This window comes from Mycetomoellerius zeteki, unplaced genomic scaffold, assembly GCF_001594055.1.
Source record: "Mycetomoellerius zeteki isolate Tzet28-1 unplaced genomic scaffold, Tzet1.0 scaffold327, whole genome shotgun sequence".
NCBI classification, from domain to species: domain Eukaryota; kingdom Metazoa; phylum Arthropoda; class Insecta; order Hymenoptera; family Formicidae; genus Mycetomoellerius; species Mycetomoellerius zeteki.
The window spans coordinates 1,487,385-1,503,843 of NW_017257313.1; the positions used below are offsets into that span (position 1 = coordinate 1,487,385).

At 37.3% G+C, this 16,459-nt stretch overlaps 2 protein-coding genes across 2 annotated transcripts in view; one reads left to right on the forward strand and one right to left on the reverse strand.

Annotated features, from left to right (window-relative positions):
- LOC108725149 (prolyl 4-hydroxylase subunit alpha-1) overlaps window positions 1-16,459 on the forward strand; it is a 107,349-nt gene that overhangs the window by 87,524 nt on the left and 3,366 nt on the right. Inside the window, exons 3-5 of the mRNA XM_018451964.1 lie at window positions 14,820-15,142; window positions 15,799-15,966; window positions 16,097-16,269. Of these exons, the coding sequence (XP_018307466.1) occupies window positions 14,820-15,142; window positions 15,799-15,966; window positions 16,097-16,269 (664 nt within the window). The remainder of the gene's footprint in view (window positions 1-14,819; window positions 15,143-15,798; window positions 15,967-16,096; window positions 16,270-16,459) is intronic.
- On the reverse strand, window positions 1,134-6,307 carry LOC108725148 (Helicase with zinc finger). Its single transcript, XM_018451962.1, has 6 exons — window positions 5,840-6,307; window positions 4,361-5,025; window positions 3,110-3,799; window positions 2,503-3,018; window positions 1,909-2,186; window positions 1,134-1,835 (listed from the first exon to the last, which is right to left on the reverse strand). Exons 1-6 carry the CDS (start codon window positions 6,063-6,065, stop codon window positions 1,481-1,483), a joined length of 2,730 nt encoding a protein of 909 aa, XP_018307464.1. The 5' UTR covers window positions 6,066-6,307; the 3' UTR covers window positions 1,134-1,480.

Here is a 16,459-nt window from a genome sequence, read left to right on the forward strand (position 1 = left end):
CGTTCATGAACTCTCTTTAAATATGATTTCACACTAGTGAAAATGTGGCAAACATTTCTACCAAAATTTTTAATAACAAATTATAGTTTTACTATTTAAATTTTATTCATTATTTAATGTAAATGGCATTTTGCATTCTTTGTATTCTCGTGTTAAGATAAGAAAAGTCACGTGACTCCCCTCCACTTTTTTAAGCTGGAGAACCTCCTTAATGTAGGATAATTTTGTATATTTCTTCGAGGTACATACATTTTATCTAATTCTTCATATTCCGCGTTCCCCTTGCATCGAATTGAATTAATGTAATTACTCAAATTATTAACGTAATTGGATATGCTAATGTATTCTTTTGCATCAAGAAATTTGGTATTTTGTAATATTCTTTAGACGGAAACCCCACCTCTATCCTAATTCAATTAGCATCAACATACAGATATTCTGTGAGACGATACTGCTAACAGCAGCAGATCGGATCGCGCGGGAGACAAGTCGCGGTATAGAATTACATATCGAATATTCGTGGATGCAGCGGCATTGAAGCTGCACGTAGCATACGTGTCTGCGTGTACACGCGTGCTCTGCCTTTAGACATTAGATAATACCGGGTCGCGTATCAACGATGTATCTATCGCCGTTATGTGTCCTGATACATCATCCCTTCTCCGAAGGATAACATCGCATTGTTAATACGAGAAAATTAACACGCGATATTGTTTATTTCGAGTATTAGCACAATTGAACGTAGCTCGGAATACGGTACATTGGATCTCGAAAAGAATTGAGGAATGATGTTTAGGCATTTTTATGAAATATAGTTTTATTCTTGATAAAAATAAAAATAAAATTACGTAATATATATATATATATAAATTATAAGATAATAAATTTTTTAAATAAGAGATACAAGAGATGTTTTTTATTTAGAAATATATATTGTCTTATAATCGACAATGTTGAATCTGAAGAAAATCTAAATACAATAAATTAATTATGGAATTCTCGCTCTGTACACATATTACATGTTTATGAAATTATGCCCATATTGTTTAAATGTCTAGATAAAACGAAGAGTTTTAAGAAACTCAATCAACTATTAATACAAAATATATTCGAGGTATAGTTCATATTTTTCTTAATAATTTGTTAGTAGATAATTCAATCGTACAACAAAAGTAAAGAGATTTATACTTTCATATCATAAACGCTCGTGATACACATCTTAATATATAAACAAACATACAATTTACATACATATTTTATACATTATAGACAATCATACTATCACACAAATAAGAATTAGACTCAATACACACATATATAAATTCAATATAGATTTCGTTTTGCGGCGATCGATGCGATCGAAAGAAGTGCTGACAGTAATACCAGCGAAATGTATAGTTTTGAAATTCGTGAAACGGACAGTCGTGTTCCAAAATAATTGATAAAAATTCTTACATTTTTTTTTTTGCATCATGCTTCATCACATTGGTTGTTGTGGAGGGTAAATTAATGGATACCAAACCGGTACTTGAATATATTGCACGAAACACAACGGCGGTGCTCTAGGGAAAAATTCCCTTGCATGCGGATTCAAAGGCGATATTTGGATTTTTGAAACCTGATTCAGATGCGACTGTAATTCTTTTCGATCCATCCCATACAAATCAGCCATTTCTAGATATTTTTTCCAAAGATCTTTGCAGCAACCTATAGTAAGCAAAGCGACGGGATCGCCTACGACTGCTACGAAACATTTCGCTCTAGTCAACGCAGTGTTTAATAAGCGTGGATCCGTTAAAAAGCCGTAGTCCTTGATTTTTACCTCGGCGGATGATCTGTAACAATCGATACTATGTACAAACGTTCTAAAATAAAATGTGCTAGTGTCATTTGTAGCAAAGTCGATACCTGTCAGATATCCTTGTTCGGACTGTGCTGATAAAAACTGCGGTGAATTGTTTGCCTTGGACGTTTAACACTCTCTCGACAGACACGTCGAAAAGTAAACGCTTGCGCAATTCGATCCGCAATCGTTGTACTTGTTCAGGATAATACGATAAAACTCCAATAGAGCCATCGTTATATGGACCCCATTGTTGCGTTGGCCATGCTCTTCTCAATTCCAGTACACGATTCGCTAGTTCTTCTGCCTCCGTGGCATGATGATATCCCGTGGAGCATGTAGCCTAATAATCAGAAATCGATCTGAATGTCCCCTTTATTCTAAAGCCCAATTGAAAAGTTTAAGCAAAAAAAAAAACAGTACATTTTATATATATTGTCAAATCTTTTACAAAAAAAACTATCTGTTAAAAAAATTTACTATCTCTAAGAACATTTTTTTTGTTTCGCATGGCCTACATACACAATAATCTGTAAATATGTACAGTAAATTGACAAAATAATTTAAACAGAAAATATGCAGGATTTTCTTCGATTTTTTGCATCAAGCCTTTTTAATTTTACATTAGTTTCAATGTTTCGAAGTAATCCGTGTAATACCTGTTCTTCCGCGCCGTCAACAGCATAAAATATCAATGGTTTAAAGATTGGGTGCTTCAATAGTTTCATGTTGGCAGGTTTAACCATTCCATCATAAAACGTCTCGGATGTGTACTTGATTATATCCGCGTGTGCGCGATAGTTCTGACATAAATGTATCCGACATGGATGTTCCGGTGGATAGTACGCGTACATTCTCTCCAAAAGGCTAATGCCCAATCCTCGCTCGTTCGCTAGTATGCTGTAGATTTCTGGTGCGAGTTGCATTTGATCACCTGCCAGAAGCAGGCGAGTTTCTCGATTCGCCAAAGTTAGAGCTATCAGTGCCTCGCACTCCATAGCCTGAGCCGCTTCGTCAATAACTATGTGAGTTGGCGATAATTTAAGGCTCATTAGACAGCTGGATGTTGCCAATGTTGTTACTATTAGACCACAATCTTGAAGATCTGCTGCAACTGGATCGCGGAAACGACCGTGTTCGTCCATTAAGCAGTATTTCTGTACCGTCGGATGCACCTAAATCGCGAAAATAACCAAGTTGCCAATGACAGATATGGTTCTCCTTGCTACTCAAAAGAAAAGAAATTAGATAACGTTGCTCACCTACCGTATTCAAAGAACGCAGTTTATAATATATCCTAACAGGCTTAAGTCTTATGTCTTTATCCTTATTGTACCAAATATGGAAGAATTCCTTAATATAAAGATCGGCGGCGCTGTTGCTATGCGTACACAAAAGTATCCGGTTGTTCGTATTTTGTACAAGCATACGCAGCATGTGCGCTATGGTGAATGTCTTTCCCGTGCCGAATGGTCCCAATAAAAGGACTGGTGGTGAAGTCTTAATCGACAACGTTATTACAGTGACTGCTTGTTTCTGTTCATGATTGAGCGGCGAGTCCAGTAGTAGATTAGAGAGGATACTAAGATTACCAGAGTCAACTTGTAGAAAGTCATAGACAATTTCTTTGTCAGTCTTGTGCTGTTCATCCATTAGAAACACCAGGTTCATATCCTCGAGACTATCTACTGCCAAATGCCATTCACAGAAGTTCAAACGATTCAACACGAATTGTACTTCGACCTCGAGTTCGTTATGCTCCTTCAAGTCCCAACAAGCCACACATTCTTTACTTAGTCTTACATGTATGGAGTGCGAGTTTTTATCTTCGATGTGAGCTTCGAAGACGTTAAACTTTGTTTCCTTGCTCCACAACTTAAGTAGAACGCTATTACAGCTGCGCTGTAGGAGTCTGCCGCTCTGCGTATCCTCCAAGATGTCCCGACTGAGTGGGATCTGTGGTGACAATAAATTTCACGCGTTGGATATAAGCGATTAAAAGAGAAATGACGTATCATTATTTGATCTTAATTGGGGAGTGAACGTAATTGAGCGGGAACTGACAGTGAATTCGATTGGACGCACACTAATGCATATTAAAGTCGTTGTACACTGATTTAATCTATGTAAAAGTAATTAATCTATGTAAAAATACAAATATTTTGATTATAAAATGTAAATTTCACTTAACAGTACAATAAAATATATTGAAGATTTCATGATTTAATCCATTTTTATATTTACATCACAAACTCACATTTTTACATTAATTTATATATGACGACTTTAACGTGCACCAGTTTGCACTGAGTGTATCCAATCGAATTTACTATAAATGAATTTAGCAGAAAATATACACGCGAATAAGTGTATAATATAAAAGTGCATGCGTTCCCAAGAAAACTGTGACAAACCGTACAATGAATAAGTAGATATCACGCACGATCGTGTGCCAGCGCGGTGAACAGGGAGTAAAAAGCAGCAAGAGAGTCTCCTAGAAGCCAGAAAGAATCGCACCTGAGCGAAGAGCTCACCCGGCGGCGTGTATTTAACGATGGTGGAGGCATCGCTGTTGAACAGTACGTAATGCGACATGAGACGTAACCACGAGAGCTGGTTGTATCTTGAAATCTGCTCGTGTCGTGCGATCTCTTCAAGGGTGATCAACTCGTGCATGCGACCCCGATAGTTCTTTGGCGTTAGCCGATTGTCTGACAACGTATTCTGAGTGAGGACAAAGTTCTGTCCGTCCGGACATGGGTAGACCCGCGATAGTTTGGTCTCTCGTGGATTGGCGTGCGACATGAAAGGTGAATAGAATTTGTAGGGGTTCTTCCATCTCAACGGTATTTGCGACTGCTGATAATCTGTTGCCCTCTGTATCCGTTCGTAGTCTTTGATGAGCAAGTAGTCTGCACAGATCCTCTGGAGGTACACTGGCGTGTTCAGGAAGCCAAAGAATAGGTCTTGTCGATATGTGCTGTGTTTTTTTGCAGTGAAACCAACAGTCACCAGATATTGTCTTTTATCTTCTTGAGAATCACCCAGATAGGGACCATGCCACCACTCCTGGCCATTCGTCACTCCGATTTTTACACCGTTCTTCTTTTGCACTGACTTCAGGAAGAAATTGGCTCGATGATCGTCAGATATCAAGGCCACATTCTGTAACTCTTGACCGCCTTTGGGACCGAAGATTGGTAAGGGTAAAATAGGTGAAATGGAATAGCTTAAGTAATCGGTATTAATGTGTCGCTTGCTGAGGTGTTACAAGTATAATTTCTCTACCGTATTGTTTAAATGTGTTATCAAAGCAATTGGAAACAAATCGATGATCATAAACAGGAAAGTGTATGTTAATCTTAACGTAACTGATAGAAAATGTGTTAATCTGGAAGAGATGATAAGAAAGGTCTGTCGTTTGAAGATTTCTCGAAATTATTGTATGTATTACACAGGATTGCCACAAAACTGGAAATTAAGGGAAAGTCAAGGGAATTTTGCAAAATTTTCTGCAAAATTAAAATTCTTAGCTTAAAAAAAAATTTAATATACATATATGACACCTATAATTTCGAAATATCAACTTAACAATTAAATACAAATTGTGTCAGCAACATTAATAGTAATTTACATTGCTATTAAATTACTCTCAACAAAATATATGAGTTTCGAAATCAGAACGAAACTCCAAAAAATTTCAAAACATTGAACACATCAGGGAAAAATCATGAAATTTTATTTGAAAATCAGGGAAAGTTATGGAATTTTAGGATGAGGAATTTGTGGCAACATTGTTATATTATAAACGTTAACTTAAGACGTGATTTTGCGTTAACAAATCTTTTGCCGGCAAAACAACGTGGCGTTTGGATGTAAGGTTCATCGATAACACTCATAATTTATTGACAGGACATGCCGGTGTTGATACCGTCGGATCTTATATACAACCTTTTGCTTTCCTGCATAATAACGAGAAAGCCTTGTCTCACTTACCTTTCGTAAAGATCGAAAAAATCCACTCGTAGTTGCCTTTCTTACCAACGATCCTGCAGTTAGCACTACCATACAAATAGATATCTACGTTGGGCAGCGGTTCGCACGTGAGGATCGTGTCCGGGTCGTTGGACCTGAACCAACCGCATCGTATCTGTTCGGGAAAGTCTGTGAAATATGGAAAGTTTTCTTTGCTGTCGTTCGTCTGGTGTTCCGCGGCCGCCATGATGGGCGCTCGTGGTCGACTCGCCGAGGAACTCGCCGTGTCACAGAACCATCAAACTGTCGTCGCGAGGCATCACGCGGATCTTTTCTCTCTCTCTCTCTCTCTCCCTCTCTCTCTTTCTCTTTTGTGCGCGCGCAAAGTGTTTAGGACTTTCGCATCACACAGCAAACACCGGCCAGACAAAACACAGACGTGCCGTTAATATTCCCGTCATCACAATCGACTATTCGTTCGACGCAGTTCGGCGAAATGTTTCTGACTGACGGCGCCGTCGGCGCCGCCGCATCGCGCGGCATAGCGCCGAGCCGCCGAGTCGAGCCATGCCGGTCAGTACGCATGCGCAACTCGCGCGGTACTCGTTACCGTCTTTATCAACCGTCGATAACGAAGAGATCTTTGTTACCTCGGAATTTCAGAGCACGATCGGTACAACCGGGATTTATTTCTTAGGATATCCCGCATCGCGATGATACGATTGATAAAAATTAAAATAAAAAAATTTTATAACTGATTGTACTTTATGTTAAAATATTGTAACCTAGAAATTTTTTACGAGGGTTCTGGATGTCATCGTGCAACGCGTTACTTCTCCCTGCGTTAAAAAACAATTTCGGAGTTATTCGGAGTCACTCTTGGGTGTCTGAAAGAATAATCGCTTCACGCGTTAAAATTGAAGTTCATGAATAATTTCCCGGCACGTCGCGTCGCAACTGACGCTGAAGATGTCTTTTTTTCTTTCTTTCTTTCTTTCTTTCTTTTCTTTTTGTTGCGGCATGAAGTTGCATCTGCAGGGAGAAAGGAACTCCGCGTAACGGTAATTTTCATGCAAATCCTTCATGCCGCGGACCGAGTGACTAAATGACGATCGCCATTATCCTCTCGCGGGAGTTTCTCCGAGTGGGATTGAAATACTGAAAAAGGGGATAGCAGAGACGCGTTGCATCGCGTCGCACAGGTGGATGGGGTTGAAAGCCTTCCCGGCAGTCGGCTGGGACCGGCGACCACTTTGCGCCAATGCAATGGTGGATTTAGCAGACGCGGGACCGGAATCACGAGAACGACAGATGAATAAAGAAGAGCATCGAGCTTTAATTATCAAGACTATTTAACGGAGTGCCATTATATGACGTGGGTGACAAGACTATAAAATACAATTGGAGACAGCAGTAGTCGTGAACTCTCTCTGTGCAAAATAATATTAATAATTACAAACGTATACCGATCGCGAGACAGACAGAACGATTTTGCTAAAGTAACTAAAAATTTAGCTAGAGATAGATTTTAATATAATTTTGTCGGACTATTAAATTTAATCAAGTAGAGAAATTATCGAATGAATCAAGTTGAGAAATTTTCGATCTAATATTAAATATTTGAAATATTTAGGCACTAAAGATTCGCTTTTGTCGAAATAGGAATTTTCTTAATTAGATTTATTCTCATTGGTTCAATTTTGTATTACAAATCCGGACTATTAAAATAATTACATAGAATATTCGAGCTGGTTATTAAACTGTCAAAACTTTTTGCAGTATTAATCACAATGCTTGAGTTTCCTACATAATTATTTAGATGGTACAGCAAAATTTTATTTTCAGATCTATATATTTAAACTTTTAAATACACTTCAGCAAACTTGTTTTTTCCAATTTTGTAATCTAAATAACGAGTATATTTTTATACGTACGTATTTATGATGTAAATATTTTTATTTCTAGTATTTTTATTCTTATATTTTTATTGTTATATATATTTATATACAAAGTATAATTTATAACGTTTTTTTTACAAGTGTTTTCGTATTAATGACTCGTAGTTTTGTCAGTCATGTGCAAAACACAGCCCTGAAACATACCGCGAGATCCGCCACTGTTTCGCACGTCGCGTTTTACATATACACGGTGTGTACGCACCGTGCTATTCCATTTGCGCGGATGACATGAATGGAGAAAAACACACCCGGAAGTGTTATGGAGGTTGACCGGAGGCGCCGGCAAATACGGCATAAAACGTGCCTGATGTTCATGAAAAATGAGAAAGAGGAGATTAAAGCTTGCAGGACCGAGAGAGATCTTACTCGCGGAATACATGTACACGAGCACATCCTTTAATCGCAAATTTAAAAGGAATTCGTATTTTAACAGGTTTTTTATGACGGATGCACTCAGACTTGTTATGTTCCACGTGAAACACCGCACGGAAAAAACGGTTTTGCTAAAGTATCTTAAAATTTAGCTAGATACAAATCTGAAAATAATTTTATCGAGATATTATTAATATTTTCAAAATAATATATTCTGTGTGAACATTTTCAAACTACACGGAAAAAAATAGATTGAAAATTTAGCAAAGCTATAGCTTTGTATAATTAAAAAGATTGGATGGTTCAACAAAGAAATTATGTCCGTAAACAATTATTAATATGTTAATTCAGTTAATTTTTTGCCACAATGAAAATGATTAATGTAACAATTTTTTTATTGCAACAGCAAAAAAATACACGTCATCTTAGCTAGTATGATTTGTAAAAAATTTCTATCTATATATTGAATTGATTTTCATAGAAAGTTATCTATGCTGTGTTAATAAATTTATTGTATTATTACAACAAATATAATCGCTAATTTTATTCAACTCTACAACTTTGTTATTTTAATATAGAAAACTGATTGTCTGTACTTATATTACGACTGTAGATTTGCTGAATCAGTTTTTAATTATTTTAAAAATTAGAAATCCAATCTTTTTTTTATCCAATTATTTTTTTCCATATGGTTGCTATAGAATATCAAAATTTTTTGCAGCATTGCTCATTATGTTTGAATTTCCTAGATAATTATTTTAATATTCGCACAAAATTATTTTCAGATTTACGTCTAGCTAAATTTTTTAGATACTTAAGCAAAATTGTTCTTTCCGTGCGAGAACGACGGCGGAAAGTCTGGAAGCAAATTCCAGAAGCGGTGTGATTTTTTTGTTCTTTCCTTCATTCGTGCTCTCACTTAACGACTTCCTTTGTCTTAAAATCGTCCTCCTGAATTTTCACCCGCTCATGAACTCGGAGAAATTAACATACAGGATGTTCTACAGAAAACCTCGGCGCGTATAATAGTTCCGCTAAAATAATCTCACAAGATCAAAGAAGCGAAGGTTTGTGAAGTCTCCACCGCCTATAATATCACGGCGTCTCCGAACCGCGGGATACGGGCGTGACGTCAGTCGCGTTGGAAGGAGAAGAGAGGGATGAGATCGAAAACCACGACACAGACGGAAAACCAGGACCGATCATCCTTTTCGAGGTACACACCGGCATGCCGGTCTCGTGCGCGCGTATCGTTAATTAAAATCTGTCGCCGGCGACGCGCGGCCGCCGTTGCGAGAATGCGCTGACACGACAGCTCGAGAGGAACGGGGTGAAAAATCGCGCTAACGAGACGGCTTTCGTTATTGGCTCGGCGCTACGATACAAAGAACTGTATCGTTATCGAAAGAGAAAGAGCGGGCGAGAAAGAGAAAGAGAGGGAGAGAGAAAGAGAGAGGGGAGGAGGCCGCGCCTGTCTTTCGCACGATGCTTCGTTTTTAATAAAGCCGTATCGAGACGTGTCATTTAGCCGTAAGCGTTCTCCCTGTAACGAATATACCTCTCCCGGATCGTAACGTTACGGGGGTGAATTGTGCGACGTACGTTTGAGATAAATCGCTCGGATAATCCATCCACTTTCCAGGGGGACTGATCCTATCGAGCATAACGATCGTTCACAGCTCACATTTGACACATGGAAAATATAGTATCTATATTTTTCTCTTTGTTGACAAGAGGAATCTCCACATCGCGCAGTTTTTGCACTCCGATGCGATTGAATAATTAAGGCTGGATTTTACTTTTCGATAAACTTCAGCTCATTCTCTTCGGATGGATTTAGACCTAGAAAGAAAAGCAGAAAGCAGAAAAGTGGCAACCAATCAGAAGTCGCTCTGGTAGTCGCTATATAGTTTCGACTTTCTGTACTGCTTACTACCAGTCTAGGTCTGAACCCATCCTTACTCTCTTTTTCTTTTATATTCTTATTCTTTTACTCTTTTGTTTATTCAGTAGATAAGTTATCACGTAGCTTATCTGAAGATTGAACAACCGGTTCTAAATGGAAAGATCGTTTATATTGCTTCGACAGTTTATCGAAGCATAATATGGATTGTTTACAGCGAGTAATATTGTGTAATACACTGTTAAATTCATAACGTCAGATTATATTCAATTTGAGTTATTTCAATCTTATTATCTATAGGTCTTCATTGTTCTTATCTAATATGTCATTAATTTGACTAAAACAATGGAGTTAAACTTAAAGAAAAATCAAGAAAACTCAAGAAAAAATATTAAATTTGACTTAAATATAAAGCTTCATATATAGGCCGTTCTTATTTCAAGACTGGCTTAAGTATAAATATCTTAAGATGCTAATACAGCTCTAGTTTATTATTTACTAAGTGCATACGTTAATACGAATGATATTTACTTTGAAACTAGCCACAGAAATAAATTGATTTACATTTTGACACAGATGGAAGTTTAAAAAGTATCAAAATATTATTTAACTCAATAGATTGGATTACTATTGCTCCTTTGAGTTTTAACAGTACAAACAGTAATCTATAAGAAACTGATCATTGATAACACAGGTCTACAAAAAAGGGGGTCTTGGATGTTGTCGGGAAGCTGTGGGTCATTTCCGAAGTAATTTTCTGCGTAGAATCCGAATCTGAAACCAGAATTGGCCCATCACGTCAGGATTTTGAGATATTAGGGGATATATACTCGAAAAATGCGTTTTTATGCTACTTTAGAGGTTATGTACAGGACGCAACCAATTTTTTGGGTCTTTTGTGCTATTTGCATCATTTAGTAATATTCTTACCCTTCAAAATGAGATATTGATCGACTACCTACGATTTTTTTTCGCCAAGTTACGGGCATTTTACTTTTGGCATTGTTCCAACGCCTTAATGACTCAACACATGATTTACAAGCTACGTGTGGAGCCCAAGACTTATCTTGATTGGATATCGAAATGTTGAAGTAATTGCGGTAAAATGATTTCACATTATCTTCAAGCTTTATCCTGTTCTTAACAAACGTGAAACGACCACAAATATAACAAAAACTGTTAGGATCATTTAAACACTTACGCGGGGCCATTGTTAAGACAGCAAACAGTCACAATTGTGACTGTTTATATATTAGGACCTTGAATAACGGACAGCGCGTCTTGTGCGCTGCGGCTCTGAGTGCAAGGCGTCTACCAACTTTAAACAAATCATTAGTTTTAAACTTATTAATGCAATGAAAATGAAACTTTCCAGAACATTTGTTCATATCCGAATGAACAACTTTCTCGCTGAAAGTTTTAGGATGCTCGAAATTCGCTCGATAAACGAAGCACCTGAATGCATAAAAAAGGATATTTTGCAGGTGTGTATAAAAAAAATAATAAGTTGTTTGTTTATTGACAAATATCGGTTTTTCTTTCTTCACTAGACGTGGAAAACTCTAATGATCATAACTTCGAAAATAGCAAAAAAACGCATTTTTCGAGTATATATCCTCAAATATCTCAAAATCCTGACGTGATAGGCCAATTCTGATTTCAGATTCGGATTCTACGCAGAAAATTACGTCGGAAATGACCCACAGCTTCCCAACAACAAAACCTTGTTGACCTGTGTAATCGATTATTCTCTCCACATTCGGCTGTGGTCGATTTGTCACGATTTACAACTTACTACACCGTATTAATCCCATTGTAGACCGCCCTTTAAAAATGTCACAAAGTCCCTTTCGTTTCAATTACTGCCGGCTCGAGAGGGGAACAGAGTGTTAATGAAAAGTTATTACGATTCTCGAAAGCAAATGTGTTTGGACAATATGTACCGATATATCCCGTATACTCGTACTTATTCATTAATTATACTTATCGTACCGATTTACCGCGATTCCATTTAAACGATCATAAATAATGCGCACGTGCATTTCGCCCCTAAAAGATGAGGCGGATTAAGATCCATCATGCGGCAACGCGCGTATTTGATTATTGACGGCTCGGATTTATTCGGACCATACCGATTGGTACTCGACGTGAAACGCATACGGTACCCGCTCGCGATTCGCGGCAGCTGCGAATGTCAGGTGTACGTCGCGGAGATGAGATAAAGGGAGAAAGAGAGAGAAGCGTTCAAAGTCACGTGCATCTGCTGCGTTTATTCCCGTAATTTATATGACTCCTATCGTTCATATACCTCCGCTCGACCTGTCGTGGACCATGCCGATTCACGTGGCATTCTTCGTTTCGATTTTCGCTGTAATAACTACGATGTGATTCACGTTTCATCGTAGTGAACATCGTTGAAACATGATTGCATATGAATTAGAATCTTAGCAGCATGATAACCGAATTCCTTCATCATGTCAAGATAATTTTTATATAAAAAGGAAATTGTGGATGGACTGAGAATCAAGATAGAATTTACATTAAGAAAAAAATTCGAAATATTCGCAAGCAAATATATATGTGACAAAAAAATTTATTATGATAATGAAATATATATTTCTGTGAAATATGTATTATTAATTGTAAGAAATAAAATTTGTTAAGAATAAAATTGTGTTTCGCGGTATTTAAATAAAGATTTATTTCAATAAAATAAATATCACAAATAAACTTTTAAATATTTTTTTTTCAATGTACGGGAAAGAAAATAATTTTGCTAAAAATTTAACTAGATCTGAAAATAAGTTTGTTTGTTGTAAATCATCAAATAATTATGTAAGATTCAAGCTAGTTGCTAGAATGTCAAAATTTTTGCAGCATTGTTCACCATGCTTGAGATTCCTAACGTAATTATTTTAATTATCCAACAAAATTATTTTCAGATGTAGCTAAATATTAAAATACTTCAACCTAATTGTGCTTTCCTTGCACTCGCTAATTTACAGCAACATTTACAGCAGTTTGCAGAGAGAATTATTACAAAAAAATGCAGTAAATGTATATATATATATATATATCTCGATTTGATGTATTTCTGTAAAGGAAAAGAAAATCATTAGTTTCCCCGACTCGTGAAAGGATTGACTTATGTCTTCTCCCGCGGTGATACTGCTCTTGTCACGACTTCTTCCTCTCAAGAGCGAGATGCTAGAAGTGCCTCGATCAGACAAAGACCATCTTTGAGTTTTTAGCGTGAAAAAGTCTTCCGCGTCTCGGCTATACATTAAACGCGAGAACGAATCGACAGGAACGTCTATTCCGGAGATTCGTGACGCGAGATAAGTCGTCTCTTTCTCCTCCTCTCGAGAGGACGTCTCGCCGCGTCGTCGAGCGACATCGTCGAGGACAATGGTGTCGCCAGGTGTCGGAAACGTCTCCGTCGTTCGCCGCGGGGTTGATATCGCGATAGAATCACACCCCGATTGCAATTGGAAACGACGGAACGGTATGTTCCACCTCGCTCCCCTTTTCGCGGTGATAAGAAAAGTTATCATCGCCTCTCTCTTTTTCTCCCCCTCTTTCTTATTCTTCTCTCGTTCGCACGACTTCGAATTACTTGATGGTTATGCGGATACCCTGCCATATTAATTGGAAAGTGGAATTCTTTAAGCGGAATGATAATATTTTTTATCTGACCGATTCAGCGATGAGATAAATCTTAAGCTTCTGTCTAAATCGATTTTATCGTCTCATCTTCATTGATGCGTTGGTCTCATTTTCGTTTTGTTCAATAAAATTTTTTGCATATAAAAATGTCTTTTCTCTCAGCTATAATTTTTAAAAGTCAATTTGAAACTAAATTTTTTGCTTTAATTCGGTAAAACTGTTGAAATATATATCAAAGGCCTTTATATACAAAATTCAATGGCTATAGAAAATCAGACAAAACAAAGCGCGTTGATCTCGAAAAAAACCGATTGTTAATAGTGAATTAATTAAAGTTGTCAAAGAGCGTGTGACAGCATCTCTGATTTCTGTTCATGATTCCAATTCACTGTTTAAAGACCAATTCAGCCGAAAATCATGTATCATGATATTAATATTATCCGAATTGTGCAAAAAGTTAGAGACCGGCTGGATAATCTAGGAAGGAAACTTTCAAACACTGCTTAATAAATTCCACTATATCATTAGAGCTCACGCAAACAATTCAACTAAATCTAGATTTCATTCCCGCAGCTGTAAACAGCAGTAGGACAGATTAGTATCGATGATTTTTGATCCCGGCAGTTATTTTATTACACTTTTGTTAGCATTAATAATTTAATAGATTTTGTCAGTCTATCTTCGCAGTCAAATGTTTGATATTCAAATATATTTATGAATCATTAAAATCAATCTTCTTTTATAATAGATTATGAAAAGAATTTTTTGAGAAATTTTAAACTTAAGTGGAAATAAATTATTTTTGTGTTCTTATATTTATGTAATGTAGAAATATAATATAACAGAATAATAAATTTTATGTAGAAATATAATTTTAAATTATATTATTTTATTATATTATATAAATATAATATATAGGAATGTATCCAACCGCATCTTTGTGAAAGTTTACACACATATGAATCTTTTATATATTTTATTACGCTTCAAACCTGTGGTGAACTGTTTTTCAAATTGAATTCAAATAAAACGAATGGTTAAAGGGTTAATTAAATTTCTTTCCTGTGAGTTTTTCCGACTAATGGAAAACGTTTCCTTTCAGGAACGTGGAGGGTTATGCGAGAGAGCACGAGGAGGCGTCCAGGAACATTCAGCAGTACCTATCGAATCCTATAAATGCTTATCTGCTGGTAAAACGGCTGACCACCGACTGGAAAAAGGTCGAGGAGCTGATAACCGAGGACGTCGGCAAGTCCTTCGTCGCGAACATCACGAATTCCAGGAGCGATCTAAAATTCCCAACCGATGAGGACCTGAATGGGGCCGCAGTCGCTTTGATGAGGCTGCAGGACACATACAAGCTTGAAACCGCACAAGTTGCGAGGGGTGTCTTGAATGGAGTGCAATACAGCACCGGATTGACCGGTATGAATGACATCTCTCCTTGTGTAAACTGTATGACTCAATTTATGTTACGAATATCTCGAAATCCTTACACGTCAAACGATCCTTTCAATCGAAAGTAAATATCAATCTGTATCTGAAGAAATTATTTAACATAGCGCGGAAACGTGCTCGATTTCTCTGTCTCGGTAAATTTAATTAAAATTTCTACGAACGTTCACGAAACTGTTGCGAAAGACCGTATTTTACCTAACGTGATGTCAAATTTAACGAGGAGAGCGAGTTTCATTGTAGTATAAAGAATCACTGGTATAAGAATAAATTGTATCGTATGCCGTTCGTTTTTGACGGTATAAAAAAAAAAGATGTATAATAAGCGAGAGTCGGAGAATTTTACAGTGTAAAGAAAGATGAAAAGCGCGCTTTGTGGTTCGTAAAAAGAAAATTAATTAACGAACTCACTTTTCTCGCTATCAGTATATGCCATGCCCGCGCTTCCATGTGCTCTCTACTGCGAATAGAAAAAAAATTCAATAGAACACAATCCAGATTCGCCTCGCGAAAAAAGACAATTCAACGGAACCCCGACTGTATATATGTATTCTCGCACTTATAATATAAATAATTCTCTTTATTTTTCACCTTCGTTATATACGTGCGATAATTTCACATTTCAGCAAGTGATTGCTTCGAACTGGGTCGACAATCTTATCACAATCGCGACTACTATCACACGGTTTTGTGGATGCAGGAGGCTATGGACCGCCTGCAAGAAGAACAGAATGCCACCACCACCTCCAAACCTGACATCCTGGAATACTTGGCGTTTTCGACGTACATGCAAGGTTCTGATAGTAAATTATATTATGCATGTCGTATACATCGCGAAAGGCGCGGAGAAATTTCTAAAAGCCTACTCCTTTGGCAGTACGTTTCAAATACATAATATGTTATTCCGTCTTTATCGCCAACCAGGTAATGTTGCCCGTGCTTTGAGTATGACGAACGAGCTGCTTGAATTGGTACCGACACACGAGAGAGCGTTGGGAAACCGTGCGTATTATCAAAAGGAGATCCAAAGCAAGGCGAGTCAGTCAAAAAAGAAGCGAGGCGAGGATGGGAAGGATGATACAGCGATACCTGAGCAGGTAAACCATGATTGGTATCAGCCGTTTAGGCTGGATTAAGAGGATGTCGGAAATCTAAATGAAAGTAACGAGAGTGCACATTTTAAATAATTATTTGATTTACTATAGTAAATTAATTTGTCATTTATCTATTTATCTTGCGATTAGCGCGAAAGATAGCGTTAAACAACGAAGAACTTTTCGTCGACCA